This window comes from Coregonus lavaretus (assembly GCF_964263955.1).
Source record: "Coregonus lavaretus genome assembly, chromosome: 15".
NCBI classification, from domain to species: Eukaryota; Metazoa; Chordata; class Actinopteri; order Salmoniformes; family Salmonidae; genus Coregonus; species Coregonus lavaretus.
In genome coordinates this window covers 37,879,533-37,907,414 of record NC_140002.1, presented here as the reverse complement: position 1 = coordinate 37,907,414, position 27,882 = coordinate 37,879,533, and the positions used below count along the sequence as shown (strand labels likewise).

General features: G+C 42.8%; 1 protein-coding gene across 1 annotated transcript in view; it reads left to right on the top strand.

Moving 5' to 3' along the window:
- The window catches only part of LOC311142137 (gamma-aminobutyric acid receptor subunit alpha-3-like), a gene marked incomplete at both ends in the record, with an annotated part of 106,242 nt that overhangs the window by 49,595 nt on the left and 28,765 nt on the right, over positions 1-27,882 (top strand). The window contains 2 exons of the mRNA XM_084177727.1: positions 201-421; positions 24,287-24,369. Of these exons, the coding sequence (XP_084033853.1) occupies positions 201-421; positions 24,287-24,369 (304 nt within the window). The remainder of the gene's footprint in view (positions 1-200; positions 422-24,286; positions 24,370-27,882) is intronic.

Genomic DNA, 27,882 nt, shown 5'->3' with positions numbered 1-27,882 from the left:
CGTGTGTGCGTGCTGTTGGGAGGGAACTCAACTCTCTGCTAGTCAAGGCCATAACTGACAATATACTGACAATATACTGTACCAGGACAGAGAACAGTCTTTCAGTTTGCAGCTCTTATGGGAGATGCTGAATATTAGATTAATATTTGATTGTGAATTCTTACCTTAGAAACAGACTTATTCTCTCCATCTTTCCCCAGGAGTACACCATCGATGTGTTCTTCCGTCAGAGTTGGAGGGATGAGAGGCTGAAGTTCGACGGGCCCATGCAGGTCTTGCCTCTTAACAACCTCCTGGCCAGTAAGATCTGGACTCCAGACACCTTCTTCCACAACGGGAAAAAATCTGTGGCCCACAACATGACCACGCCCAACAAACTGCTACGACTGGTGGACAACGGTACCCTGCTCTACACCATGAGGTGAACCACCTGAAATCTCCCAAATCACAAACAACCTTACCCTTTATTCACCTATAGTACCAAGATTGAATACTTTCAAAATGATGTTGGCCCATTCTATGCTCCACTACCACCCGCCATTACTGTCTGACCAAACACCACCACCACCACACTCTTCCCATTACTCAGTTACCACACAAAAAATCTCCTGACAATGCACATTTGGTAGTTGGCTGGCTAGCAGATAGGGCATGGTCTCCATCCTGTGTAATGTTACCTGACAGGGGGTTAGGGGAGTCTGAGGTGGGCGCGAGTAGGCCTAAGGCCAGCTAGTGAACTGACCTGCACACAAAGGTGCTTTGATAAATGAAGGTGATAATTGAGTAGTGGATGTCTGGGCCAGGAGCTATACAGAGCAATGTGTCTGACTGCCAGGGGACTGAGTGGTCTTTCCCTGCATCCAGTCTGACACAGCACATGCTTCATGGAGGTAGCCATGGTGTAACTAAGCTCCTCTAGCCACCCTCTTTTGTTCAGAGGATTGTAACTAGGATTTTCAAAGTACTGTATGTCCTGAGAATCAGTAAGTCCTGTGTAGCTCAGTTGGTAGAGCATGGCGCTTGCAATGCCAGGGTTGTGGGTTCGATTCCCACGGGGGGCCAGTATGAAAATATATGCACTTGCTAACTGTAAGTCGCTCTGGATAAGCGTGTCTGCTAAATGTCAAATAAACCACTCAGCTCTATGTAGCTGTTTGAACGTCCTCAACAAGCTTGAGTGAAATGTTGTTGCTTGTAACAGCAATAACTATTTAATCATTTAGCTACAGTGAGAATCTGTCCATCACTCTCAATCTCCTCATCAAGTATTGCTTTTGAATTTCTTGATATATAAATCTGAATCTAAGTAGGGCTCTTCATTTAGTAATGATGTTTGTCCACAGGGACTCTGGCTGATAATTAGGGTAGCTCTGGGTAGAGTTAATTTACCTGTGAATTTCATGCTGCAGTTTTCACATTGAAAGAGTCATGGAACTCCATTATTTTCCCGGCTGGGTCCCTTATTATGAGTCCATTTGATGTGACTGTGATTCTCCTGAGGCTAAGAATAACATTTGAATTTGGATGGATTATTAAAAGGCTTGTCACTTCTTCATTTGCGAGCAAAGATAGCGTGTTGCAAGGGCTTTTTGGCTATTCCAGACACTGCATTAAGTCAAACAAAAATACTAGTTTATAAATAGTTTCTGGGGCTATTACACGTGGACAACAGTATACTGTATCATTTCATTTTATTATTCATTTCCTTGTTAGTATTAATTTCATTATTAATTTAATTTAATTTCCAATGTTTTAGGAAACGCCAAGGGCATGCAATTTAGGGACAGTTCCCCAACAATTTTTTTTTCTCCACATGACCCTCCCCTTGTACTGTAAAAAAATAAATAATTACACCCTCCCCCCTCATAAAATAAACAGCAAAATAAGGATTACCACCACAAATAACAAATTCTGTAGCAACCCTGCGTTTATAAATGTGGATATCAACTTGACCACATCGACTTGAACACTTCGCTGATCACAATGGACGAGCTCACTCTCCCTGCCATTACACTACGATCATAGCCGGTGCAAACAATGATCAGCTAGGGGGAAATCAGATGTTCAACATTTTGATGCTATATTTATAATCATATAAAATATATGCAACAAATTTTCCACCTACAGGTTTCTGTACCAATTCACCACACACAACCAATAAGCCACGCATAACTGCATATCTATTATCGACTTTGAGCGCTTCATCATGGTTTGCCTTTTCAACACCACAATAAAATAGAATAGATAAATAGAGTATGTCAATCTCGACAAACAGAAAATACATTCCTCCCTACTAAGTATCTAAGGCTTGGCTTGACAATCTCTGAATGTCATTAAACTTTTTGGTGTTTTCTAACAGATGTCTCTTTCCATTCATCAAATTGCCGGTGTGCAGTTTGGATGCTGGTATTATATTAGAGTGGAGTGGATGAATGTGCGCAGGTAGCCTACAGGAGACTTTTGAAGAAGCCTAATCAAATGAAAACATTGTGGCTGGTTGTGTTTATGCCACACATACTATAAAAGGTAATACGTTTAAAAAGTTAAATGACACATATTTAGGCTGTATTGAAGCGTTACATTCGAGGTCGAAGAATAGCTGCTCGGATCGGATAGGAGGCAGAGTGCGCGTTAAGCTTTCCTGAATAACTGGGTCTGCTGGAAGCATAGGCCTATGTGGTCACATTATATAGGACGACTTGGGAGAATGATGATCGGCAACAGACAGTGCATCAGTATCAGATGTAAAAATACAGCCAGACTGTCCTGTACTGTGCCTTTCTACACCTTATAATCTGTCGAGAGTAGACACACAACTGAGTTAAATGGAATGAATGGATTGAAATATTCAAATAACAGGGCTTTTGTGCCATTACTCAAATGACATTTTCACTGCAGTTTCCAGCCTAGAGTAGAAATATACTCAATTCTACTCACTTGTAAACAATAATGCAATATTCATTGCATTGTGGTGTTGCTGGCTAGTCTAGCTGGATAATTGCATTGTCCTCAAGGCCATACAAATGTAATTAACTGTATAGCTGATTTTATTTTAAGTGAGACGAGCCAGAAAAAAAGAAAAATCATAATAAAAAATGTAATACAAGTTGTAGCCCTTGTAATAATACTAAACAATCTTTGTACAACACCTAGCGACCTCACCAAAAGATTTGAGCCTTTTGGTATTCCCACTTCTGACACCAGTGTAGCAAACGGCAGGACAAGGAAGTGAATACAGGTCACTGGCGTGAAAGACAAATGCCCTGTGCATCGTGCCAATAGGGTTAACCCACTTGGTAGGAAGTGTATAATGGCTCATATAGTGAGGATTGTAACAGTATCATGGTTTTGGTTTGACAGTCACAGGGACCAGGGTTTGAGTCCCAGTCAGGGAGTACACCCCCTAATCCATTATATTGGTCCCAGATGAGTTTTAGTCACAGTACATTTGTGTTAGGCTAGCTGTGTTTCTGTCAAGTGTCTGTAATGCATATGTGATGGCAGAGTATGCACCTGATTGATACAAATCATCATGATATTGTTCTGCCAGGTAGGCCTACTTTGCAGTCAACATTTAATTGGGAAGGTTTTTGGGAAAAACTTTTAAAATGACTGTTTCAGCATGCATTGCAGATTTTATAGAGCCGATATGCTATATACACTGAGTGTACAAAACATTAGGAACACCTTCCTGATATTGAGTTGCACCTCCTTTTGCCCTCAGAACAGCCTCAATTCGTCAGGGCACGGACTACAAGGTGTTGAAGGTGTTCCACAGCGATGCTGGCCCATGTTGACTCCAATGCTTCCCACAGTTGTGTCAAGTTTGCTGGATGTCCTTTGGGTGGTGGACCATTCTTTATACACACAGGAAACTGTTCAACTCAGCAGCGTTGCAGTTCTTGTCACACTCAAATCGGTGTGCCTGGCACCTACTACCATACCCCGTTCAAGGGCACTTAAATATTTTGTCTTGCCCATTCACCCTCTGAATGGCACACATACACGATCCATGCCTCAATTGTCTCAAGGCATAAAAATCCTTCTTTAGCCGGTCTCCTCCCCTTCATCTGCACAGATTGAAGGGGATATAACAGGTGACAGCTATAAGGGATCATAGCTTTCACCTGGATCCACCTGGTCAGTCTATGTCATGGAAAGTGCAGGTATTCCTAATGTTTTGTACACTCAGTGTATCTTACCTTTAGAAGTGTTTACTTCAGGCTGACTACTTGCATCTATTGAGTTGTAATGTTCCATAAATCGAATGTCCAAATCAACTTAAAGTTTTGCAGCGACACAATTCGAAAGGAAGGCTACAGCAAAAATGTTCCCTTTTACTGTTTGCAATTCACAAATGATGATTTTGATTCCCATGATTCGATTCACTTCGATTTAACCGAACCCCAACTACTACATTGGCAAAGCACATCATTCAATTTCTCAAAAAGAATATGAATTAAAATAATCACTATTAAATGTTTAACTATTTTGAGAATTGTAAAGAGGGGAATCTGTTATACAGTAAATTAAATGTGTATGGCCTAAACAAGAGCAATAGAAGAGATTTTTGAGCTGCGTGTCCCATGTCTTGACTTTCATGCACAATGACGCACCTGGCCTATCAGCTATTCCTCTATGTTCTTGTGGATTTATATTGAAAATTGATGCAGATTTGAATGATTTCATATGTGGTATGATTGCTAGTTAACCTATTGCAGATCTGGACAAACTATCCACCAATTGTCATTATAGATAGAGGGCAGGATTACTATTGACTGTATAGTAAGTACCAAAACACCTTGATAGGGAAGGCGCATGCAAGCCGATGAGGAAATGTGGCTATATCGAATAAATTATATAGTAAAACCTGCAAAATGGGGAACGTAAACCATGGAAAAAATGCACTACCCTCCCCTGTGCCCAATAAAAATTCACACAACCTTCCCAAAGCAACTAAAGAAACTTAGACAACCCTCCCCTTTTTAGGACCCCCACCCCAGTCAATTTCGAACAGTCCCTTATGAAAGATTACATGTTCTGGCAAAGTTTCACCTCAATGAAACGGATTATTATGATTTTACATAAAGAAGTAGCCAGTTTCAGTTTTCATCATTTATTTTTAATTTTTATATATAACCTTTATTTAACCAGGTAAGACCCATTAAGGTTAAAAAACTATTTTGCGAGGGCGACCTGGGAAGAAGGCAAAACAGGGAAATAGCATCATACATTCTTACAATACTGCTACTTATATTCTTACAGCATTCAAGCACGATTTTCCCTGAAAATGTTCAGTGTGTTGTTGGAGGTGTCATCATCTTTACCAGCTCCACCGTACATGTCAGTGACTCTTGCAAATGCACGCTCTGATTCAGAGGGGTTGGGTTAAATGCGGAAGAAACATTTCAGTTGAATGCATTCAGTTGTACAACTGACTAGGTATCCCCCTTTCCCCATCTTAGCACACGCAGTCATGCTATTGAATCTACATCTGATCCGGTGCCACTACCAAACCAGAACCCTTATGCTTTACAACATAATGAAACACTTAGGTTGTATAATATGTTTACTTAGCGGGTTGAAAAGTGTAGTTCTGACACATGTAATCTTTCAGAAAGCCTTCTAAAGCGTGTGATGTCGTCTTTTGTCTCTGTATCGCAGTGTATTGTAGCAGTTTAGTGGCGGCGTTGTGTGTTGGCATTGTGTGGTGGCATTGTGAGAGCAGAGAGAGGGGGTTGAATAATAGATCCAGGACTGGATATTGCTGTTTCTCAGAAGCAGTTTTTTTCAGAGTGCCTTGCCCTTCACAGTGCTACCAGTTGTGTCTTAAAGACAGGCTGCAGTTGTCTCCAACAGCATTGTATGGAGAGTTCATTATGTTTTCATGAATTAAAGAGTACTGTGTGCAGAAACTGCCTGCGGTTAATGTGACTGATACAAAAGATCGATTACACTTCCATAGCATCCAGCCCTGTGAGCTCATCTGACTCAAATGCATCCTCTTAGCTATGACAGAAAACAAAGAGCTCCCTTGCTCTCTTTAAATAAGACCCTGGTGAAATGAGAAGTACTATAAAGTTATGCATTTCCATCTGGTTTGTTGCCAAACTTCAGTTCTTAGTTGTTGTTATTTTGTAAAAATAAATTTGAGTGGTTGGTTTATATACTCTCAGATCTTCTGTCATGCCATTGTTTGGTAATTTGTCATTTGTTAAACTAGTATGGCAGGTCAAGCGTAGCCTGAGTGCCAGTCTGTTTGTACTTTATTGCCAAGTCCTATGGGCATTGTCAAGTTCAGGCTAGGTCAGGTCCAAAAAATACAGGTGGTCCTCTGTAGCTCAGCTGGTAGAGCACGGCGCTTGTAACGCCAAGGTAGTGGGTTCGAACCCCGGGACCACCCATACACAAAAATGTATGCACGCATGACTGTAAGTCGCTTTGGATAAAAGCGTCTGCTAAATGGCATATTATATTATTATAATAATTCCATGTGGCAGCAATTCATTGGACCAGTGCCGTTGTTGATTCTACAGGATTAGCATTGAAATCGTGACCAGCGGTTGGGTATTAAGTAACAACGTGGCTGTAGATAATTTGAAAAACTTTTCAATGAATAGAATGACAGTAAAACAGTTATGCTATGTGTATGCTGAGTAGTTAGCTGAAATTCACTACGATTGTGTTTATTTTCCACTTTGATGGCAAACTTTCTGTACAGCTAACATTCACTTCCAGTCATTTTCGCTCTGCCGCTGGTCCAATGATTTTGTTTATTTTCAACCGCTTCTGCATGGAATTGTTACGTTGTCTTAATTAACCTTTGTTATCTTCAAACTAGGGTCAGGTCAGAGCCATATATATAGAGTTCAGCCAATGCTCTGTTAGTGTCCTTTCACTTTTATGATGCCATTATGACACATTGTTGAAGCACTGCAAATTGTTGCCATTCTTATTACAGCTTGAAGATTGTCATTCTTTTTTTTTAGCAGTATAGTGAATGAAGGAATGTCTGTGGGTTATATTTATTAGTCTTTCCTATTTCTTGTCCTGTCACGAACAACACTAGCGCCCAGCAGGGGCTTCTAAAACTAAACAGGCAGATTCTGCAGCAGTAAGCATTTCTGCAGTAGGGGCAGGCAGTGTGCAGAAGAGAGAGAGAGAGAGAGAGAGAGAGAGAGAGAGAGAGAGAGAGAGGAGAGAGAGAGAGAGAGAGAGAGAGAAGAGAGAGAGAGAGAGAGAGAGAGAGAGAGAGAGAGAGAGAGAGAGAGAGAGAGAGAGAGAGAGAGAGAGAGAGAGAGAGAGAGAGAGAGAGAGAGAGAGAGAGAGAGAGAGAGAGAGAGAGAGAGAGAGAGAGAGAGAGAGAGAGAGAGAGAGTCAGTATTCCAAGACACAATAAGAATAAGAGACACACTGATTCAGCCCCGATTGGCTCCACGAGGACAGGTATTGGCTGGAGGCAGTCAACACTGCTGCCTTTATGCACTGCTGCCTTTATGCACTGTCTGTCTATATGTTGTCTATTGAAGATGGATGGTGCACTGCAGATTGCTCTCTAAAACTAAAGTAAATAGGAGAGCTCTGACCCTCCCACTAGCCAGCAGCAGAGAGGAGAGCTGTGTCTCCATTTACACCCACCCATTACCTCTTCTTCCTCCAGTACTGTCTCATCTGTCCCAGGCATCTCAGTGTTCCAATCTGTAATCATGTAATGAAGCAATGTCTGTGTGCATAACTACAATTAAGGCACATCCATCTATTTAGATGATCAGTCCATTGCCCTTGTCATTTTTGCTAAGGATAATGTCAATTTTAATGATGATGTTGATGATGATGGTTTTGATGGGGCTAAAATACGTGTCGGATCATTTTGATCATTTATCCCTACCTTGCATACTTTATTTTGTTGTTTGAACTTACAAAAAGTAGAGGAGACGATAATGATGCAGCAGCAACTCCATGAGCAGCCTGCCGCCGTTGTCACATTTCTGCAGATGTGCACATATAATGGATGTGCTTGAGGGAGCTCCATCCATCATGGGGGATAGGCTGGGCTGACAGCATGGGGAAGCACAGGTGGTGCTGTAGCTAGAGCTCCACACTTACAGCCCACATGCTGCAGGTATCACACACATATGTTCCATGTTGACTGGATGGATGAAGCTCCCTCTGGGTGACTGACACTTCATCTAGGGCCCTCTCACTGTTTCAAGGAGTACTTTTTCCTTAGGAGTTTCTTGAAAATGCAGATTGAGTTCAGTGGATTTCTTACTAAATGAAAAAGTACAGTCCCTCATTCATCTGCTTTCTTCAAGTATTAAATGGCCATGGTCAATATATTTTTGCACCATCATTCTCTGTGCTTTAAAATATTTCCTCAATATTTTTTAAAATATATTACACAGTATATTATAGAGCACTATCAACAGTTAATGGATACATTACATGAGATTCGTACAGCCCTTCTCTGTGTTACTTGGCAAGGTATAAAAGGTATTCTCCCACTCCCTACATACTGTAACTACCTCCCTCCCTCCCGCTCTCTCTAGGTTCTTTTAAGTTTCCCTTGACCTCCCGGCGACATTCCCATCCAGCTCGGGCAGCCAGCCACAACAGTTTGTTAGCCTGGGATAAGCCCTGTGGTGGTCTGCCCAGGAGCCCTGTTCAGCCTGGCTCTTACTACCTCCCCTGTCTCTGTCCCCTCCACAGCCCCTCAGCCCTCCCCTGGCCCTGGCCCAGCACTCGAAATGGGGGCAGCAGTGGTTAGGATTTAATTGCACGTTCAGAGCTATAACAGGCACTCTGTTAGGGTGCCTGTTGGCAAAGCCAATAGTGATGTCTCCACCTTCACAGACCAGGCGGGGGGGGGGGGGGGGGGGGGGGGGGGGGGGGGGGGGGGGGGGGGATAGAGGTGTTAAGACAACCGTAGGGGCAGATGAGGGGTAAGATAGTCTAAGGGCAGGCATGTATTTCTAGTCATTTAAGCTTGCTGATGTAATACATAGATGGAGATATACAGTTGAAGTCTGAAGTTTACATACACTTAGGTTGGAGTCATTAAAACTTGTTTTTCAACCACTCCACACATTTCTTGTTAACAAACTATAGTTTTGGCAAGTTGGTTAGGACATCTACTTTGTGCATGACACAAGTAATTTTTCCAACAATTGTTTACAGACAGATTATTTCACTTATAATTCACTGTACCACAATCCCAGTGGGTCAGAAGTTTACATACACTAAGTTGACTGTGCCTTTAAACAGCTTGGAAAATTCCAGAAAATGATGTCATGGCTTTAGAAGCTTCTGGTAGGCTAATTAACATCATTTGAGTCTATTGGAGGTGTTCTTGTGGATGTATTTCAAGGCCTACCTTCAAACTCAGTGCCTCTTTGCTTGACATCATGGGAAAATCAAAAGAAATCAGCCAAGACCTCAGAAAACAATTGTAGTCCTCCACAAGTATGGTTCTTCCTTGGGAGCAATTTCCAAACACCTGAAGGTTCCACGTTCATCTGTACAAACAATAACACGCAAGTATAAACACCATGGGACCACGCAGCCGTCATACCGCTCAGGAAGGAGGCGCGTTCTGTCTCCTAGAGATGAACGTACTTTGGATTGCAAATCAATCCCAGAACAACAGCTAAGGAACTTGTGAAGATGCTGGAGGAAACAGGTACAAAATTATCTATATCCACAGTAAAACGAGTCCTATATCGACATAACCTGAAAGGCCGCTCAGCAAGGAAGAAGCCACTGCTCCAAAACCGCCATAAAAAACCCAAGACTACGGTTTGCAACTGCACATGGGGACAAAGATCTTACTTTTTGGAGAAATGTCCTCTGGTCTGATGAAACTAAAATAGAACTGTTTGGCTATAATGACCATGGTTATGTTTGGAGGAAAAGGGGGGACCTTGCAAGCCGAAGAACACCATCCCAACCGTGAAGCACGGGGGTGGCAGCATCATGCTGTGGGGGTGCTTTGCTGCAGGAGGGACTGGTGCACAAAATAGATGGTATCATGAGGAAGGAAAATGATGTGGATATATTGAAGCAACATCTCAAGACATCAGTCAGGAAGTTAAAGTTTGGTCGCAAATGGGTCTTCCAAATGGACAATGACCCCAAGCATACTTCCAAAGTTGTGGCAAAATGGCTTAAGGAAAACAAAGTCAAGGTATTGGAGTGGCCATCATAAAGCCCTGATCTCAATCCTATAGAAAATTTGTGGGCAGAACTGAAAAAGCGTGTGCGAGCAAGTAGGCATACAAACCTGACTCAGTTACACCAGCTCTGTCAGGAGGAATGGGCCAAAATTCACCCAACTTATTGTGGGAAGCTTGTGGAAGGCTACCCGAAACGTTTGACCCAAGTTAAACAATTTAAAGGCAATGCTATCAAATACTAATTGAGTGTATGTAAACTTCTGACCCACTGGGAATGTGATGAAAAAAATAAAAGCTGAAATTAATCATTCTCTCTACTATTATTCTGACATTTCACATTCTTAAAATAAAGTGGTGATCCTAACTAACCTAAAACAGGGAATTTTTACTAGGATTAAATGTCAGGAATTGTGAAAAACTGAGTTTAAATGTATTTGGCTAAGGTGTATGTAAACTTCCGACTTCAACTGTAGCTATTAATTGCTGCCTGTGAGTAATTGTTGCACATGGAGGTCCTAAGGTTACCTCTACAGCGCTGCCTTGGAATGTCAGATGTAATTGGAGGGCGGGTACTGTTTGTTGCCTCTCTCAGTGCGTGCCAGCTCCACACTCTGCAGTTATACCTGTTGATTTAGCCACCTGCAAATGACACCTCACCAGGGTCAGCAGTATGAAGCGGCAGCCAGGCGTTGAGAGGGGACGGGGGTTTGGAACAGGCGTTATCACTCCCTTTCTGAAAGGGTTCAGAAAGGATTCAGAAAGGATTCAGAAAGGATTCAGAAAGGATTCAGAAAGGGTGAGTCATTAAATGTAAAAGTTCAAGTACAAAGATTCAGAGCATGGTTTAAATAATGTACAGAAATGTGCATGATCAGAAAAGTATTGTAATGTGATTAACCAGAGACTGGAGCCTATAGCGTAGCTCCCAGCATATCTCCCATTATAGCCCTAGATATGTTTTGGTACTTACTTTAAGTACTGTAAACAATACATTCCACTGGTTGTCTCATTAGGAACAACGGTAGTTCTTGTGTCTGACCCTAGATGCATGCTTAAAACTAATGAAATCTTCCACATTTCTGCTCCTTTATTGTGCATAATTATAATGAGTATATCATATGAGATGAGAGAGGGATAAATACAAAAAAAAGAATTGCCTCTAACTAAACTAACAATGTTGGAATTGAAATATAAACACTGCTGATAATTGTGAAGTTTTCTCCTCCGAAACTATTTGTGTGCATCCTTGTGAACGACTGACAACACGATCATGCAGTGCCAGATATCGATGAGTCAGCTGGCTTCCTAGTAGTGATTTTTGTATCTACTCTTGTCCTGGGGGAGACAATTGTTTAATAGACATTTAAAGTGCCTTTTTACTGAAGTCTTTATGGCAGGCCGCTGGCTGTTAGAATTCTCCTTTTAACCGTGCCTATAATAAGCAGACATATGCTGAGAAGAAAGAAAGTACTTTATTGATTTCAGCGTGGAGTTTAGGGCCATCCAAATAAAAACGTTGTTTTCTGTCTGACCTTCTCTCCTCTGTGTTTGCTGCATGTGATTCGATTACGAGTCTTTGCACTGGGTAAATACTGCAGTTCCTCTTTTGTTTTCACAACGATTCAGGTTGAATTACTTTATCGTACTCTAACTGATGTCAAGCATCTCTGGGTCCATAAAACAGATTCTCAGTGGCTTTTTTAAGTCCTGCAAAGTGGCGAAAATAATATTAAACGCTGCTGCCATAGCATTTTCCTCCTAGGAGGGTTGTCTAATTGGAGCCCAGGGGTCAATTTTAATGATGTTTGTACACTGAAGCATAGTCTCCATTACCAATAGGAGCAATGGACACAGAAACACTAAAGGACCCACTAACTGTTTGTGAACCTGCACAAGGGCATGTTCATTGAGACGTGATGAGACAATATGGCAGCCAAAGAGCCAAGTAGAGCATGTAACCTTTTACTGCAGTGGGCTAAATCAAGGTCACACAGAGTGTTTCGTGGTAGTCTTAAACAAACCTACTTTGAAACAAAAGTATACACCTCACACACATAGTTATGGGCTTAAAAAAAGAAGGCACCTGTACCATGCCAGATATAGAGTTGAAATGTACTCCATTTTGAGTTTGCATCCTAATATTACACTCTATATACATCACAGAAGACTGAAATATAACAAAATCGTTTGATATAGAAATGTTTATTAATTATGAAACTATGCAAAATATTCCACATTCCACCCATGAGGCCACTAGAGGGCGATTTGGTAATTTGACTGCAGGAAAGGGCTACATAGAGAGCAACAGTGACAGGAGGTTTTGGCTTGGCTGTTGCAGTACAGGTTTGCTACTTGAATGTGTAACCTTGACACAGATGGAAATAGAGTTAAATTCAGTCAGGGAACTATCTCTGATGTGTTCCAGCCTGCCTTGTGATTGGCACACCTCTGGGCATTTAGTGGGATGTTGGTAGGGGCTAATGAGGCCATGCAGGGAGGGGAGCACTGGGCATGGAGGACATGAGATGGGAAGGGTTAGTTCCCAGGTCGCCACTCATTTGGCCACTGCGGTGACTGACACATATTGTAACAGGACATTTCACGCTCTGTTAGCTGCTCGGCCACCTCATAATTAGGGTGGCATGTGCTCGAGCTCAACTCAGCCTGATTTTAGATTCTCAAGATACTAAAAAGATCATCAAGGAGCTTTTTGTTCTGATCTTCTCTTCTGTTCTTTTTTGTTGGAGGAGGTTTGTATTGGTCACGTACACATACACTGACTGTACTAAACATTAGGAACACCATCCTAATATTGAGTTGCACCCCCTTTTGCCCTCAGAACAGCCTCAACTCGTCGGGGCACGGACTATAAGGTGTCGAAGGTGTTCCACAGGGATGCTGGCCCATGTTGACTCCAATGCTTCCCACAGTTGTGTCAAGTTGGCTGAATGTTCTTTGGGTGGTGGACCATTCTTGATACACAGGGGAAACTGTTGAGCGTGAAAAACCCAGCAGCGTTGCAGTTCTTGACACACTCAAACTGGTGCGCCTTGCACCTACTACCATACCCCGTTCAAAGGCACTTCAATCTTTTGTCTTGCCCATTCACCCTCTGAATGGCACACATACACAATCCATGTCTCAAATGTCTCAATTGTAAGACAGTATGTAAACATTATTAAAGTGACCAGTGTTCAATGACTATGTACAGTGGGGAAAATTTTTATTTAGTCAGCCACCAATTGTGCAAGTTCTCCCACTTAAAAAGATGAGAGAGGCCTGTAATTGTCATAATAGGTACACGTCAACTATGACAGACAAAATGAGAAAAGAAAATCCAGAAAATCACATTGTAGGATTTTTTATGAATTTATTTGCAAATTATGGTGGAAAATAAGTAAGTCTCCTACAAACAAGCAAGATTTCTGGCTCTCACAGACCTGTAACTTCTTCTTTAAGAGGCTCCTCTGTCCTCCACTCGTTACCTGTATTAATGGTCATGCAATTTTGTCAGCCGGTGATTGTCATGAAAAGAACTGCCGCTCTCACGGTAATTGACCGTTGATTAACAAACACGTTTAGTATATCCTGGCTTCCACGCATAGCCTACAAGCCACTGATACGGACCTTTTGGAACATCTACATTTAAAAAAGCATAATAAATCAATTTAATATAGCCTACAACATCACAATAAATCCATTATTTATTTTAGACAGGTCTAAAGAAATATGATATGAAGAACATTTCATAAGAACTGAATTGTCCTTATGTTATGCCCTGATATGGCTATGCAAATCGAAGTGGGCACCACTAGTTCATTTAGCAGACAAGATTTGCTAAGAATTCCATGGCATTCTTTTTATTTATTTTTATAGTATGAATAATACAATTGAACATAGCTTGATAAAATAGAAAGGATATTTTCCCCAGACTATTTCAGAGGGAGTGCACATATAGAAACAGGTCCTATATGAGTTATTTATGCAACTTTAGTTATAATACAAACTTTAGGCTATATGTTTTGATTTTTCATACATTCACAGGCTACGTAATGCAACTCTAATGATGATTTGAAAAAAGTTGCATGAAAAGCATGAGAATGGCCCACAAAAAAATAAAATAAACATGTAATCCGTAGCCTGCACTCAAATAGTGAATGGAGGTTGAATGCGGTAAGGTTTTCAATATGCAAGTATAGGCAGCACGTCAATAAGGCTAGGAGGAGGTAAGCTTTCCCTAAAGTAAATTGAATTAAATTGCCAAAACTATATAGCCTAATTAGCCTAGTCTATACAGAAATAAATATAATCATAAAAAATAGGCTACAAAAGCATGATTTGGCCACAGAGGATAATTAGCTTTTAAAAAATTACAATCGCATTGCCTACAGTCGGAAGGTAAAGGTAACGCGCAATTTGGGCAGATTATTGTTGAGTTGTGACTGTCTGTGAAAAGTAGAAAGGCCAAGCCAGACATATCGCAATATTTCAAAATAAAATCGAAGGTCTGTAATTGTTATCATAGGTACACTTCAACTGTGAGAGACGGAATCTAAAACAAAAATCCAGAAAATCACATTGTATGATTTTTAAGTAATTAATTTGCATTTTATTGCATGACATAAGTATTTTATAAATCAGAAAAGGAGAACTTAATATTTGGTACAGAAACCTTTGTTTGCAATTATAGAGATCATACGTTTCCTGTAGGTCTTGACCAGGTTTGCACACACTGCAGCAGGGATTTTGGCCCACTCCTCCATACAGACCTTCTCAGATCCTTCAGGTTTCGGGGCTGTCGCTGGGCAATACGGACTGTCAGCTCCCTCCAAATATTTTCTATTGGGTTCAGGTCTGGAGACTGGCTAGGCCACTCCAGGACCTTGAGATGCTTCTTACGGAGCCACTCCTTAGTTGCCCTGGCTGTGTGTTTCGGGTCGTTGTCATGCTTGAAGACCCAGCCACGACCCATCTTCAATGCTCTTACTGAGGGAAGGAGGTTGTTGGCCAAGATCTCGCAATACATGGCCCCATCCATCCTCCCCTCAATATGGTGCAGTCGTCCTGTCCCCTTTGCAGAAAAGCATCCCCAAAGAATTATGTTTCCACCTCCATGCTTCACGGTTGGGATGGTGTTCTTGGGGTTGTACTCATCCTTCTTCTTCCTCCAAACACGGCGAGTGGAGTTTAGACCAAAAAGCTCTATTTTTGTCTCATAAGACCACATGACCTTCTCCCATTCCTCCTCTGGATCATCCAGATGGTCATTGGCAAACTTCAGACGGGCCTGGACATGCGCTGGCTTGAGCAGGGGGACCTTGCGTGCGCTGCAGGATTTTAATCCATGACGGCGTAGTGTGTTACTAATGGTTTTCTTTGAGACTGTGGTCATTGACCAGGTCCTGCCGTGTAGTTCTGGGCTGATCCCTCACCTTCCTCATGATCATTGATGCCCCACGAGGTGAGATCTTGCATGGAGCCCCAGACCGAGGGTGATTGATCGTCATCTTGAACTTCTTCCATTTTCTAATAAATGCGCCAACAGTTGTTGCCTTCTCACCAAGCTGCTTGCCTATTGTCCTGTAGCCCATCCCAGCCTTGTGCAGGTCTACAATGTTATCCCTGATGTCCTTACACAGCTCTCTGGTCTTGGCCATTGTGGAGAGGTTGGAGTCTGTTTGATTGAGTGTGTGGACAGGTGTCTTTTATACAGGTAACGAGTTCAAACAGGTGCAGTTAATACAGGTAATGAGTGGAGAACAGGAGGGCTTCTTAAAGAAAAACTAACAGGTCTGTGAGAGCCGGAATTCTTACTGGTTGGTAGGTGATCAAATACTTATGTCATGCAATAAAATGCAAATTAATTACTTAAAAATCATACAATGTGATTTTCTGGATTTTTGTTTTAGATTCCGTCTCTCACAGTTGAAGTGTACCTATGATAAAAATTACAGACCTCTACATGCTTTGTAAGTAGGAAAACCTGTAAAATCGGCAGTGTATCAAATACTTGTTCTCCCCACAGTATAGGCTATGTTTGGAGTTATTTGGCCACTTTAGTTTTGATACGAACTTTATCAAAACAAATAGGCCTATAGGGTAGGCTACATGATGTGTGCGACTATGATTTGAAAAAGTTGGGGAAAAAAGGCATGCGCTGTTTCTTGCCTTAGACTGCACGTGATAATATTGCCTTACACTGCACGTGATAATATTGTCACACATCAGACTATTCTCAATTTAATATTGTCTTTACATATACTAAATGATATATGTATGAAAATAGTTTTGATTTAGAATGGTCCATTATCATGCATCTGTCGGGAAAGGGGCAGGGGAAAATAATACATGTCACGTATGCACTTAGATAGTGAATGGAGGATACTTTTCCCGCAGCTCATTTTCATGCCAGCCGAGTAGGCTATACACCTGTTGTAAAGTGAAGCAATGTGCTTACTATTAGAAAAGTTGAGAAATAAATATAGTAGGCCTAGCCTATAGAAAGCTGATGGGATCCTCCTCTTTTTAATAGAGGCCATCAAAACTCACGCAATTGCATAGCCTATAGAAATGTTGCACAACATGAGCGCATAAGCTCTCATGAAGTGTTTAATTTGATTTTTGAATGCATTTGCATTGATGTCAGAGTGATTAGAGGGACTATAGAGCTCTGCGTACCAGGCCATTAGCGACTGGACGTTAGAAAGTTTGGTAGGCTACTAATGACCATCAGCGGCATCAGAGCGCAGTTTTGGAAAAGCCTAGTTAGCATGACTAAACGGTCACGTGGAATTTGACTGCGGTCGCCAGTGTGGCGGTAATACGGTCACCATAAAAGCCCTAGGTGTGCTCTCTCTGCTGCCTCCTGAAGTCCACAATCAGCTCCTTCATTTTGTTAATGTTGAAGGAGAAGTTATTTTTCCTGGCACCACTCCGACAGGGCCCTCACCTCCTCTCTGTAGGCTGTCTCATCGTTGTTGGTAATCAGGCCTACCACTGTTTTGTGTCGTCAGGAAACTTGATGATTGAGTTGGAGATGTGGAAGTCTACCTTAAGGTCTCCTGTAGCTCAGTTGGTAGAGCATGGCGCTTGCAAAGCCAGGGTTGTGGGTTCGATTCACACGGGGGGCCAGTATGGAAAATGTATGCACTCACTAACTGTAAGTCGCTCTGGATAAGAGCGTCTGCTAAATTACTAAAATGTAAAAAAATGTGCATGCACCCTTGTGGGGCCCCCGTGTTGAGGCGTTGTTGCCTACCTTTGCCACCTGGGATTGGCCCGTCAGGAAGTCCAGGACCCAGTTGCACAGGGCGGGGTTCAGACCCAGGGCCCAGAGCTTAGTGATGAGCTTGGAGGGCACTATGGTGTTGAAGGCTGAGCTGTAGTCGATGAACAGCATTCTTAAGTTATACCTCTTGTCCAGATGGGACAGGGCAGAGCGATGGCAATTGTGTCATCCGTGGATCTGTTGGGGTGGTATACAAATTGTAGTGGGTCTAGGGTGTTGGGTAAGGTGGAGGTGATATGATCCTTAACTAGCCTCTCAAAGCACTTCATGATGACAGAAGTGAGTGCTACGGGCGATAGTTATTTTGTTCAGTTACCTTCGCTTTCTTGGGTACAGGAGAAATGGTGGACATCTTAAAGCAAGTGGGGACAACAGACTGGGATAGGAAGAGATTGATTATGTCCGTAAACACTCCAGCCAGGTGGTCTGCACATGCTCTGAGGACATGGTTTGGGATGCTGTCTGGGCCGGCAGCCTTGCGAGGGTTAAATGTCTTACTCACTTCGGCCACGGAGAACGAGAGATCACAGTCCTTGTGAGCTGTGGTGTCCCGCGTCGGCAGCTCTGTGTTTTCGTCGAAGTGTGCGAAAAAGGTGTTTAGCTAGCCTGAGAGCGAGGCGATGGTGTCCGTGACGTGGCTGGCTTTCCTTTTATAATCCGTGATTGTCTGGAGTCCCTGCCACATACGTCTCGTGTCTGAGCTGTTGAATTGCGACTCCACTTTGTCCCTATACTGTCGTTTTGTCTGTTTGATTGCCTTACAGAGGGCATAGCTGGTCTGTTTGTAAACATCCATGTTCCCAGTCACTTTGCTGAGGTTAAATGTGGCAGTTCGCGCTTTCAGTTTTGCGCGAATGCGCCCATCTATCCACAGTTTTTAGTTTGGATAAGTTCTAATCGTCACAGTGGGAACAACATCCTCTATGCACTTCCTGATGAACTCCGTCACAGAGTCAGCGTATACGTCAATATTATTCTCAGAGCCAACCCGGAACATTTCCAGTCTGAGTGATCAAAACAATCTTGAAGCATAGATTCTGATTGGTCAGACCAATGTTGAAAAGTCCTTACCACGTGTACTTCCTGTTTAAGTCTCTGCCTATAGGAGGGTAGGAGCAAAATGGAGGTGTGACCTGATTTGCTGAAGGGAGGGCGGGGAAGGGCCTTGTAGCTGTCCCGGAAGGGGGAGTAGAAATGGTCCAGAGTTCTCGATGCGCGAGTAGCACAGGAGATGTGTTGATAGAATTTCGGTAGTGTTTTCCTCAGATTTCCTTTATTAAAGTCCCCAGCTACAATAAATGCAGCCTCAGGATATGCGGTTTCCAGTTTGCACAAAGTCCTGTGTAGTTCCTCCGTCGGCTTGAGGAGGATATACACGGCCGTGACGATGACCCCCAAAATAATTATAGGGAGGTAATGCGGTCGGCATTTGATGGTGAGATATTCCAGATCAGGAGAACAAAAGGACTTGAGTTCCTGTACGTTACCACAATCACACCATGAGTAGTTTATTATGAAACATACACCTCCACCTTTCTTTTTCCCGGAGAGTTCCTATCTGCGCGAAGGACTGAGAACCCCACTGACTGAATGGATGGGGACAGTATATCCAGAGAGCCAAGATTCCGTAAAACAATGTATGTTACAGTCCCTGATGTCTCTCTGGAAGGAGATCCTCGCCCTGGCTTGTCTACTTTATTGTCAAGGGACTGAGTGTTAGCGAGTAATATACTCTGAAGCGGTGGATGGTATGTACGCCTCCTGAGTCTGACTAGGAGCCAAGACCTTATTCCTCTTCTCCGGTGACGGCGTCTTGGAGCAGCCCCCGGGATTAATGGAATTGCCTCGTGAGTTCAAACAAAGGATCCAATTCAGGAAAGTCGCATTTCTGGTCGAAATACTGGTGAGTGACCGCGAATCTAATATCTAAAAGTTATTTTCGCTGTAGGTAATAATGCAAGAAACGTTCTGAGCAAATAATGTAAGAAATAACAACAACAAAAAATAATTACTACAAAGTTGACTAGGAGCTAGAAACATGGCGACCATGTCTGTCGGCACCATCTTGTAAGTATTAACTGGAGAGTTATATCCTGTAAGAGGGAGGCTGGGATGTTTTCTCTGCTCTCAATGTCATCTTTTTAACCTCACTGTGTGATTTGTGTGAGGAAACGTACCTGCTGAGCCAATGATACTTGTAAAGCTTAGTCTTAATGCCATCCAGAAACTCTACTGTAGTTCAACAGATACTGTGAATCTGAAGTCATCTCTGGTTTGAATCTTTTTTCGAAACACTGATACAGGGAGCTGTTTTGGGTGGCCTTTTGCTCCTGTTCAGAAGTAGTCTTTTGTGAAGGGGGCTGATGTGAACACTTGCAGTTCATTACATTTACCATTTAGTCATTTAGCAGACGCTCTTATCCAGAGCGACTTACAGGAGCAATTAGGGTTAAGTGCCTTGCTCAAGGGCACATCGACAGATATTTCACCTAGTCGGCTCGGGGATTAGAACCAGCGACCTTTCGGTTACTGGCACAACGCTCTTAACCACTAAGCTAGTTACGGAATAGATTCTGTTCATTCAGGGCTTCATGTCCCTGCTAGTCACGTCAGCATGACCTTGTTATACCACTGGCCAATGGTTTCCTCTTTTAGACATCTGGTTGTATAACTGTACAAAATGTGTTTTCTATGTTCTTCAGTGTCCAACATGTTCAAGGGCATGAACTGCAATAACATCTCCTGAGAATTTTTAAAGGATTAATGAAGTCTTATTGTATTCTTCCTCTGGTCTCCAATACAGAGGGGTAATCATGGCAGAGAGAGCAGAGCATTTACATTTTGAATGAAGCACAATAGTAAAGGACAATTCTGTTGCTCAAGTGGACTAAAAATACAGCCCTATCTCAGGTTTCTAGGCAACCAGGCCCTGACGCACACTAACACAATGCATAGGAGACGTTTGAGCTAGCCGGCCATTAGGCCTACCTACCCTACCCTACCCTGAGACTGGATTCTGTGTTAATTACCACCATAGTTACCACCATAATGCTTTACAGCTACCTCTCTATTTCAATATACATATTCCATAATATGATTTAGCCTAATGTAGCAGTACATTCATTGTGTGGTATGAGAGTAGTACTGTGCGATTCAGAGCGTTTCTGCAAGTCATTGTTGATAACGGTAAATGACAGAGATTTTCTCTTGAGCTAATTGCCGTGCGTTGTTATAACTGTGAGAGCTTGTGACCTAGACACAACCTAAGCACCAGGCATCAGAACCCAAAGAATAGCACTGTGGTAAAAAAAACTTGACTGGATAGTAATATTGTGAGCCTTGTCTGCGGCTTTAAAGCCAAGAGTAGAACAGTAGAAATGTAATGGCTTCAGCAGAAATTACACTCTAGTGATGTATACTCCCGGGCAGGATATTTAGGATATATTGACCTTGAGAAAAGGTCAATTCTCCATTCTACTGCATTTGACTTGTTGAATGTCACCTTGACAGATGACAGCCTTCCATAAAACTTTACAGCTCATTTATACTCCACCTCTCTCTTGTCAACCCCCCTCTTCCTCCTCCTCCTCTCCCAGGGGTGTCTTCCTTAGGGGGAGGTGGAGTAGGTGGGGTACGGTTCTCCCCCAATTTAGGAGGAGGTGTCATCATTAGAGTAGCGTATGTTCTCACCAGGGATTCCCAACCAGGAGAGGGAGACTCATTGATCATGATCCAGAGTCCCCAAATATGGTGATAAGTGTGATGAACGATCTGCCCTGGACCTGACAGTAGATTTCTCACTCATCGCACGGAGGAGGAAGAGGTGGAGGTGTATGTCTCTCAGCGCCAGACAAAGGTCCAGTGTCAGCATGTGACGTGACCATTTGTTGTCTGTGAGGTGTATATGTCAAGGTGAAAGCTTATTATTACAAAGAGAGTGGAAGTGATAGATTGACAGGCTGACAGGCAGAATCTGAAAGTCCTCCAGAAGCTGTGAATCAGCCAAACCACTAGCTAGAAATGCAATAGAGTTCCATCAATACAGACTCATCTACTCCACCGGACAGATTACAGTGTATAATGGGAGAAGTTTTCAGGAGCTGGTGAGGTATGGAGGAGAACTTTAAAATAAAGGGGGGTTGGGGTGGGTGGGTGGAATGGAACACACAGCTCCCTCCAAGGCCCCCCTGGAGCTCCAACAGAGACATGGTACTACAGGCTCTGGCGATGGCACTGCGATCGATGCAGCTGTTTTTCGGGAGGTGGAGGCGGCAACCGGAGAAGGAAGGGTTGGCCCCGTGAGGCCGTTTTTGCTGTGGTTCTCTGGGCCGACAGGCACACACATACATACATACACACACACACACACACACACACACACACACACACACACACACACACACACAGGAAGGCCATTAATTAATGTCAGCAGTAAAGTGTTCTCCTTCCTCCAAGTGCAGTTAATTTGCAAGGCCAAGAACATTATAACCATTATGGTTGAAGATTACCCAGGAGGTAAAATGCTTTATCTCATTGAACACTTAGGAGTGGTGGTACTGTGTAGACTTTGTGAAATATTGCCGACATCTTGATGGCTGGGGGTAAGGGCCATTGCTCAAAATCACAGCAGTATTCAACTAGACTCTAGTGTAAAGGTGTATTTAATCAACAAGATGTCTTACCATGCATGCTCTGAGTTTCTTTGGTCACAGGGTTAATTGAAAGATTGAACCGCTGCATTTTAGTGAAAGTGACGAGGACACAAAATAGAAATCAATGGGTTTTATGGTTTTAACAATGGTGGGGAATACATTGGAGCTGTGCTGAGTTGATCTATTGCATAATGGAGGTGGTGAAAAGATATGTTGTTGTTATTCTCAGGGTTACTATTTCCCAGAATGCATTGCTGTATATTGTACTCCTGAGTGGCGCAGTGGTCTAAGGCACTGCATCGCAGTGCTAACTGTGCCACTAGAGATCCTGGTTCGAATCCAGGCTCTGTCGCAGCCGGCCGTGACCGGGAGACTCATGGGCGGCGCACAATTGGCCCAGCGTCGTCCAGGGTAGGGGAGGGAATGGCCGGCAGGGATGTAGCTCAGTTGATAGAGCATGGCGTTTGCAACGCCAGGGTTGTGGGTTCGATTCCTACGGGGGGCCAGTATATATAAAAAAAATAGGTATTCACTAACTGTAAGTCGCTCTGGATAAGAGCGTCTGCTAAATGACTTAAATGTAAATGTATTCCAAAAACAAATTAGAGTACAAAACAAGAATATCTAAATTCCAGATATACTGAAGGTAACTGCCAAAATAAAGGAAACACTTGAGTGAATGAGAGATACAAAGTATATTGAAAGCAGGTGCTTCCACACAGGTGTGGTTCCTGAGTTAATTAAGCAATTAACATCCCATCATGCTTAGGGTCATGTATAAAAATGCTGGGCAGGCCCTTATTTTGGCTACCATGGCTATGCCACCATAGGGTGACAATGCCCCCATCCACAGGGCACGAGTGTTCACTGAATGGTTTGATGAGCATTAAAACAATGTAAGCCATATCACCAGATCTCAACCCAATTGAACACATGGGAGATTCTGGAGCAGCGCCTGAGAAAGCGTTTTCCATCAACAAAACACCAAATGATGGAATTTCTCGTGGAAGAATGGTCGCATTCTTCCAATGGAGTTCCAGACACCAAGGTACATTGAAGTTGTTCTGGCTCGTTGTATGGAGAATCGTACAGTACTGGTTCTGTTGTTGTGTGATGTGATGTGTGTTGTGAGATGTGATCTCCCAGGCAGATGCCAGTCTCCTCCCATCACTGCTGCATGATTTGCAGAGCTCCCTCCCTCAGGAGTGGAGTAGGTGATGTGCCGAGGATCAGCAGGTCAATATCTAATCAACTGGATGAGGAGGCTGCAGGAGATCACATAGCTCAGAGGACTAGCTGACTGTCTGGCTGCTCCACAGGTCTGCAGAGCAGTTTGGCTGGCTCTGGCCTTAGTAGTGGAGGGAGGGAATAGGAGCATTGAGCTCTGCTGATGGGAAAACTGACAAATCACTGGCAACCAAGACATACTTTAGTAGTCCTCAACAGGCACATTGACGGCCAGACGCAATACAGACTGTTCCCCTCACTCACATCATCCCCCTCCCCTCCCCTCCACTCTCCTTTCAACAAAACTCAAATGTCAGGTAAGTCTCAGAACTGCAGATTATATCTGGCAAACCATAATATTAATTAATTAAGTGGGTGCTTATATTTTTCCTGTTTCACACGTGTGAATTGGGATTGTGTTTTTTGCAAATCCCAACTCCCCCTGAGAGGCAACTATTGGGCAATTAGGGTTAAGTGCCTTGCTCAAGGGCACCTCAACAGATTTTTTCCCCTTGTCGGCTCGGGGATTCAAACTCGCGACCTTCAGGTCACTGGCCCAATGCTCTAACCTCTAGGCCACCTGCCGCTCCTATTCCCCTGCCATTGGGGGCAGGACAACCTTGGGTGGCCCGAAGGAGACGTGGTGTATGCTCATTGTATTCAGATACAGAGGACAATGACTAAGGCCCTGGCATTCATGTTTCTATTGAAGCTCTGCGTGACAGGATGAGAGACTAAGAATGGTGTGCAGTAAAAGTTATTGAAGTGGACGAGCCACTGCTTTGCCCTTTAGAATGATACTGAACAGGATCTGGCAAATTTAAAAGGATGCCTCAACACATAAAGCGTTAACGTACAGAATGTGTTGCTGCCATGTGACAGGTGTCATGGAGTGTTTAAGGCCTGCCACTAACATGTCTTTGTTGTTTTTCTCCCTCTCTGACCAGGCTGACCATCCACGCTGAGTGTCCCATGCACTTGGAGGATTTTCCCATGGATACACACGCCTGTCCTCTGAAGTTTGGAAGCTGTAAGTCTCTCTAGATATACATCTGTATCAGGTCCACATAGCTGACATCACAGAAATGGAGGTCATAGATCAAATCAGACGTCTACATGTAAAACAATGGTCCGTTGTTCTTCGCCAACTTGCCATTCCGTTTCAATCAAAGCTGTGAGTCAATTCAATTTGGCCGCAGCCTTGAATGGACTGTGTGAATTGCATGTAACGTTAGAGTACAATAGAGGCCTTTCCCTTAGTTCTATCTCCGTCACTGTCCTCCTCAACCAGAGACTCATATGTTTCACAGCGTTTAAAACAGGGTGAGGTTCTTTTATAAGTTCATGTTCCTAGAAATAATAACTCTGCCAATATTAAAAGTCAGAGTGATGCGGCGGCGGTCAGGACATTGTGAATAAAACAGCAGGCTTTCAGGGCTGTTTTTTCCTTCAGCAAGCAGGACTCTTATTGGCACACTGTCACAATGCTCCCTTCAGCACGGCTCCTCCTCTAATATGTATTTATGTAAATGAAAATCCGCTGCAAAGCCCAAGAACAATCGTCTCCTTAGCGCAACGACACATGGTTGGCATGTAATTAGCGGCCTTTGTTGAGGCCTGCCGTGTTACAGCACTTGCTCGCCCCAATCACCGCTATTTTATTTTATTTGTCTATTTGGATCCCAGTTAGCTTTTGCAGAAGCAGCAGCTACTCTTCCTAGTGTCCACGAGAAACACAAAACATGACAATAACAAAACACTGATACACTGATAGACAAGGACAGTCACAGAAATGTAAAATACAACGATATACAAACAATACAACAACAAAAATGATACCAACGAGGGCTGACTTAGTTGACTGGTCGATTGTTTGGTCGATAGGCTGTTGGTTGACCGAGATTTCTTTAGTCAAGCAGTCACAATTTGTGTATTTTTTTCATGGTGCACAAGACACCTGTCTGATTCGCGCCTGTCTCATTGGACTAATCCATTGTGGAGGTCACGGGCATGGCACAGTCCATCACTCTAAGATGTGATACTGAAATTGAATATGGTTATATTATGTAAAAATAATTGTGCAACACTAAGAATTTCACCGTAGAATTGGCGCCTTTCCCTATGTTGCTGTGTGCATAATAGCAAAATTAACCAGCATATTGGGATTGAGAACAATGCGGCGGAGGCAGCAGCAGCAGAGACGAGGAAACAGCCCTTGCCTTAGTCTAATTGTCTAAGAAAATGGAGGAGAGCACAAACCCCAACTTAATTAGGTCTATAATCAATAGCCTAACTGTTAAATGTGCCTGACTTTATAAATCATCCATATATATATATCTGTTGTCTGTTTGAGTGTTTGTTTAATAGCCTACTGATTCCGTGAGCACGAAGCCTCATGCGACGGCAAAATGTTGGATAAAGCAATTTCACAGATTCAGCTGTTTTTAATCTTTGCTATGTGTAATAAAGGCTTTACACTTTTTTTTCCGTTAGAACAGACTGGTATTGCTTATAATATATTTAGTGTTGTTTACATTGTTCCAAACAGACAGAAAAATTATATTGTAATCTAACAGCACCTGTTTGTCACACATATTGTAATATACATGCAGCTCTCGCTCCTATACCCTCCTTTTTCTTGATCTCCTTATTATTGTTATTATTACAATTATTATTATGATCATCATTATAATAATAAGTAATGTCGTTATCATTAGTAGGCTTAGTATAGCAGCCTTGTATAACCGCCATCGAGCTGTAGGCCTAAGAGCGCGTCCTGTTTAGTCTTAATACCGTAACTTACTTAGGCCTAGATTTCAATATATAGGCTACTGTATCAATCAATCATTCATTCGTTCATGCCATCACATGCTTTGAAATGCAATCAAGCATTTTAGTTTTAAAATTAATTAACAAAGGGAGCTTTGAATAATTAGCCTGAACAATAAATAAACCGCAATTCACAAATGCATGCAACTGTTTTTAGTCTGCTGTAATAAAGTCTTATATATACAGTCGTGGTCAAAAGTTTTGAGAATGACACAAATGCTAATTTTCACAAAGTCTGCTGCCTCAGTTTTGATGATGGCAATTTGCATATACTCCAGAATGTCATGAAGAGTGATCAGATGAATTGCAATTAATTGCAAAGTCCCTCTTTGCCATGAAAATTAACTTAATCCCAAAAAAACATTTCCACTGCATTTCAGCCCTGCCACAAAAGGACCAGCTGCCATCATGTCAGTGATTCTCTCGTTAACACAGGTGAGAGTGTTGACGAGGACAAGGCTGGAGATCACTCTGTCATGCTGATTGAGTTAGAATAACAGACTGGAAGCTTTAAAAGGAGGGTGGTGCTTGAAATCATTGTTCTTCCTCTGTTAACCATGGTTACCTGCAAGGAAACACGTGCCGTCATCATTGCTTTGCACAAAAAGGACTTCACAGGCAAGGATATTGCTGCTAGTAAGATTGCACCTAAATCAACCATTTATTGGATAATCAAGAACTTCAAGGAGAGAGGTTCAATTGTTGTGAAGAAGGCATCAGGGCGCCCAAGAAAGTCCAGCAAGCGCCAGGACGTCTCCTAAAGTTGATTCAGCTGCGGGATCGGGGCACCACCAGTGCAGAGCCTGCTCAGGAATGGCAGCAGGCAGACGTGAGTGCATCTGCACGAACAGTGAGGTGAAGACTTTTGGAGGATGGCCTGGTGTCAAGAAGGGCAGCAAAGAAGCCACTTCTCTCTAGGAAAAACATCAGGGACAGACTGATATTCTGCAAAAGGAACAAGGATCGGACTGCTGAGGACTGGGGTAAAGTCATTTTCTCTGATGAATCCCCTTTACGATTGTTTGGGGCATCCGGAAAACACCTTGTCTGGAGGTGAGCGCTACCATCAGTCCTGTGTCATGTCAACAGTAAAGCATCCTGAGACCATTCATGTGTGGGGTTGCTTCTCAGCCAAGGGAGTGGGCTCACTCACAATTTTGCCTAAGAACACAGCAATAAATAAAGAATGGTACCAACACATCCTCCGAGAGCAACTTCTCCCAACCATCCAAGAACAGTTTGATGACGACCAATGCCTTTTCCAGCATGATGGAGCACCTTGCCATAAGGCAAAAGTGATAACTAAGTGTCTCGGGGAACAAAACATAGACATTTTGGGTCCATGGCCAGGAATCTCCCCAGACCTTAATCCCATTGAGAACTTGTGGTCGATCCTCAAGAGGCGGGTAGACAAACAAAACCCCACAAATTCTGACAAACTCCAAGCATTGATTATGCAAGAATGGGCTGCCATCAGTCAGGATGTGGCCCAGAAGTTAATTGACAGCATGCCAGGGCGGATTGCAGAGGTCTTGAAAAAGAAGGGTCAACACTGCAAATATTGACTCTTTGCATAAACTTAATATAATTGTCAATAAAAGCCTTTGACACTTATGGAATGCTTGTAATTATACTTCAGTATACCATAGTAACATCTGACAAAAATATATCATAACACTGAAGCAGCAAACTTTTGAGAATTACTTGTGTCATT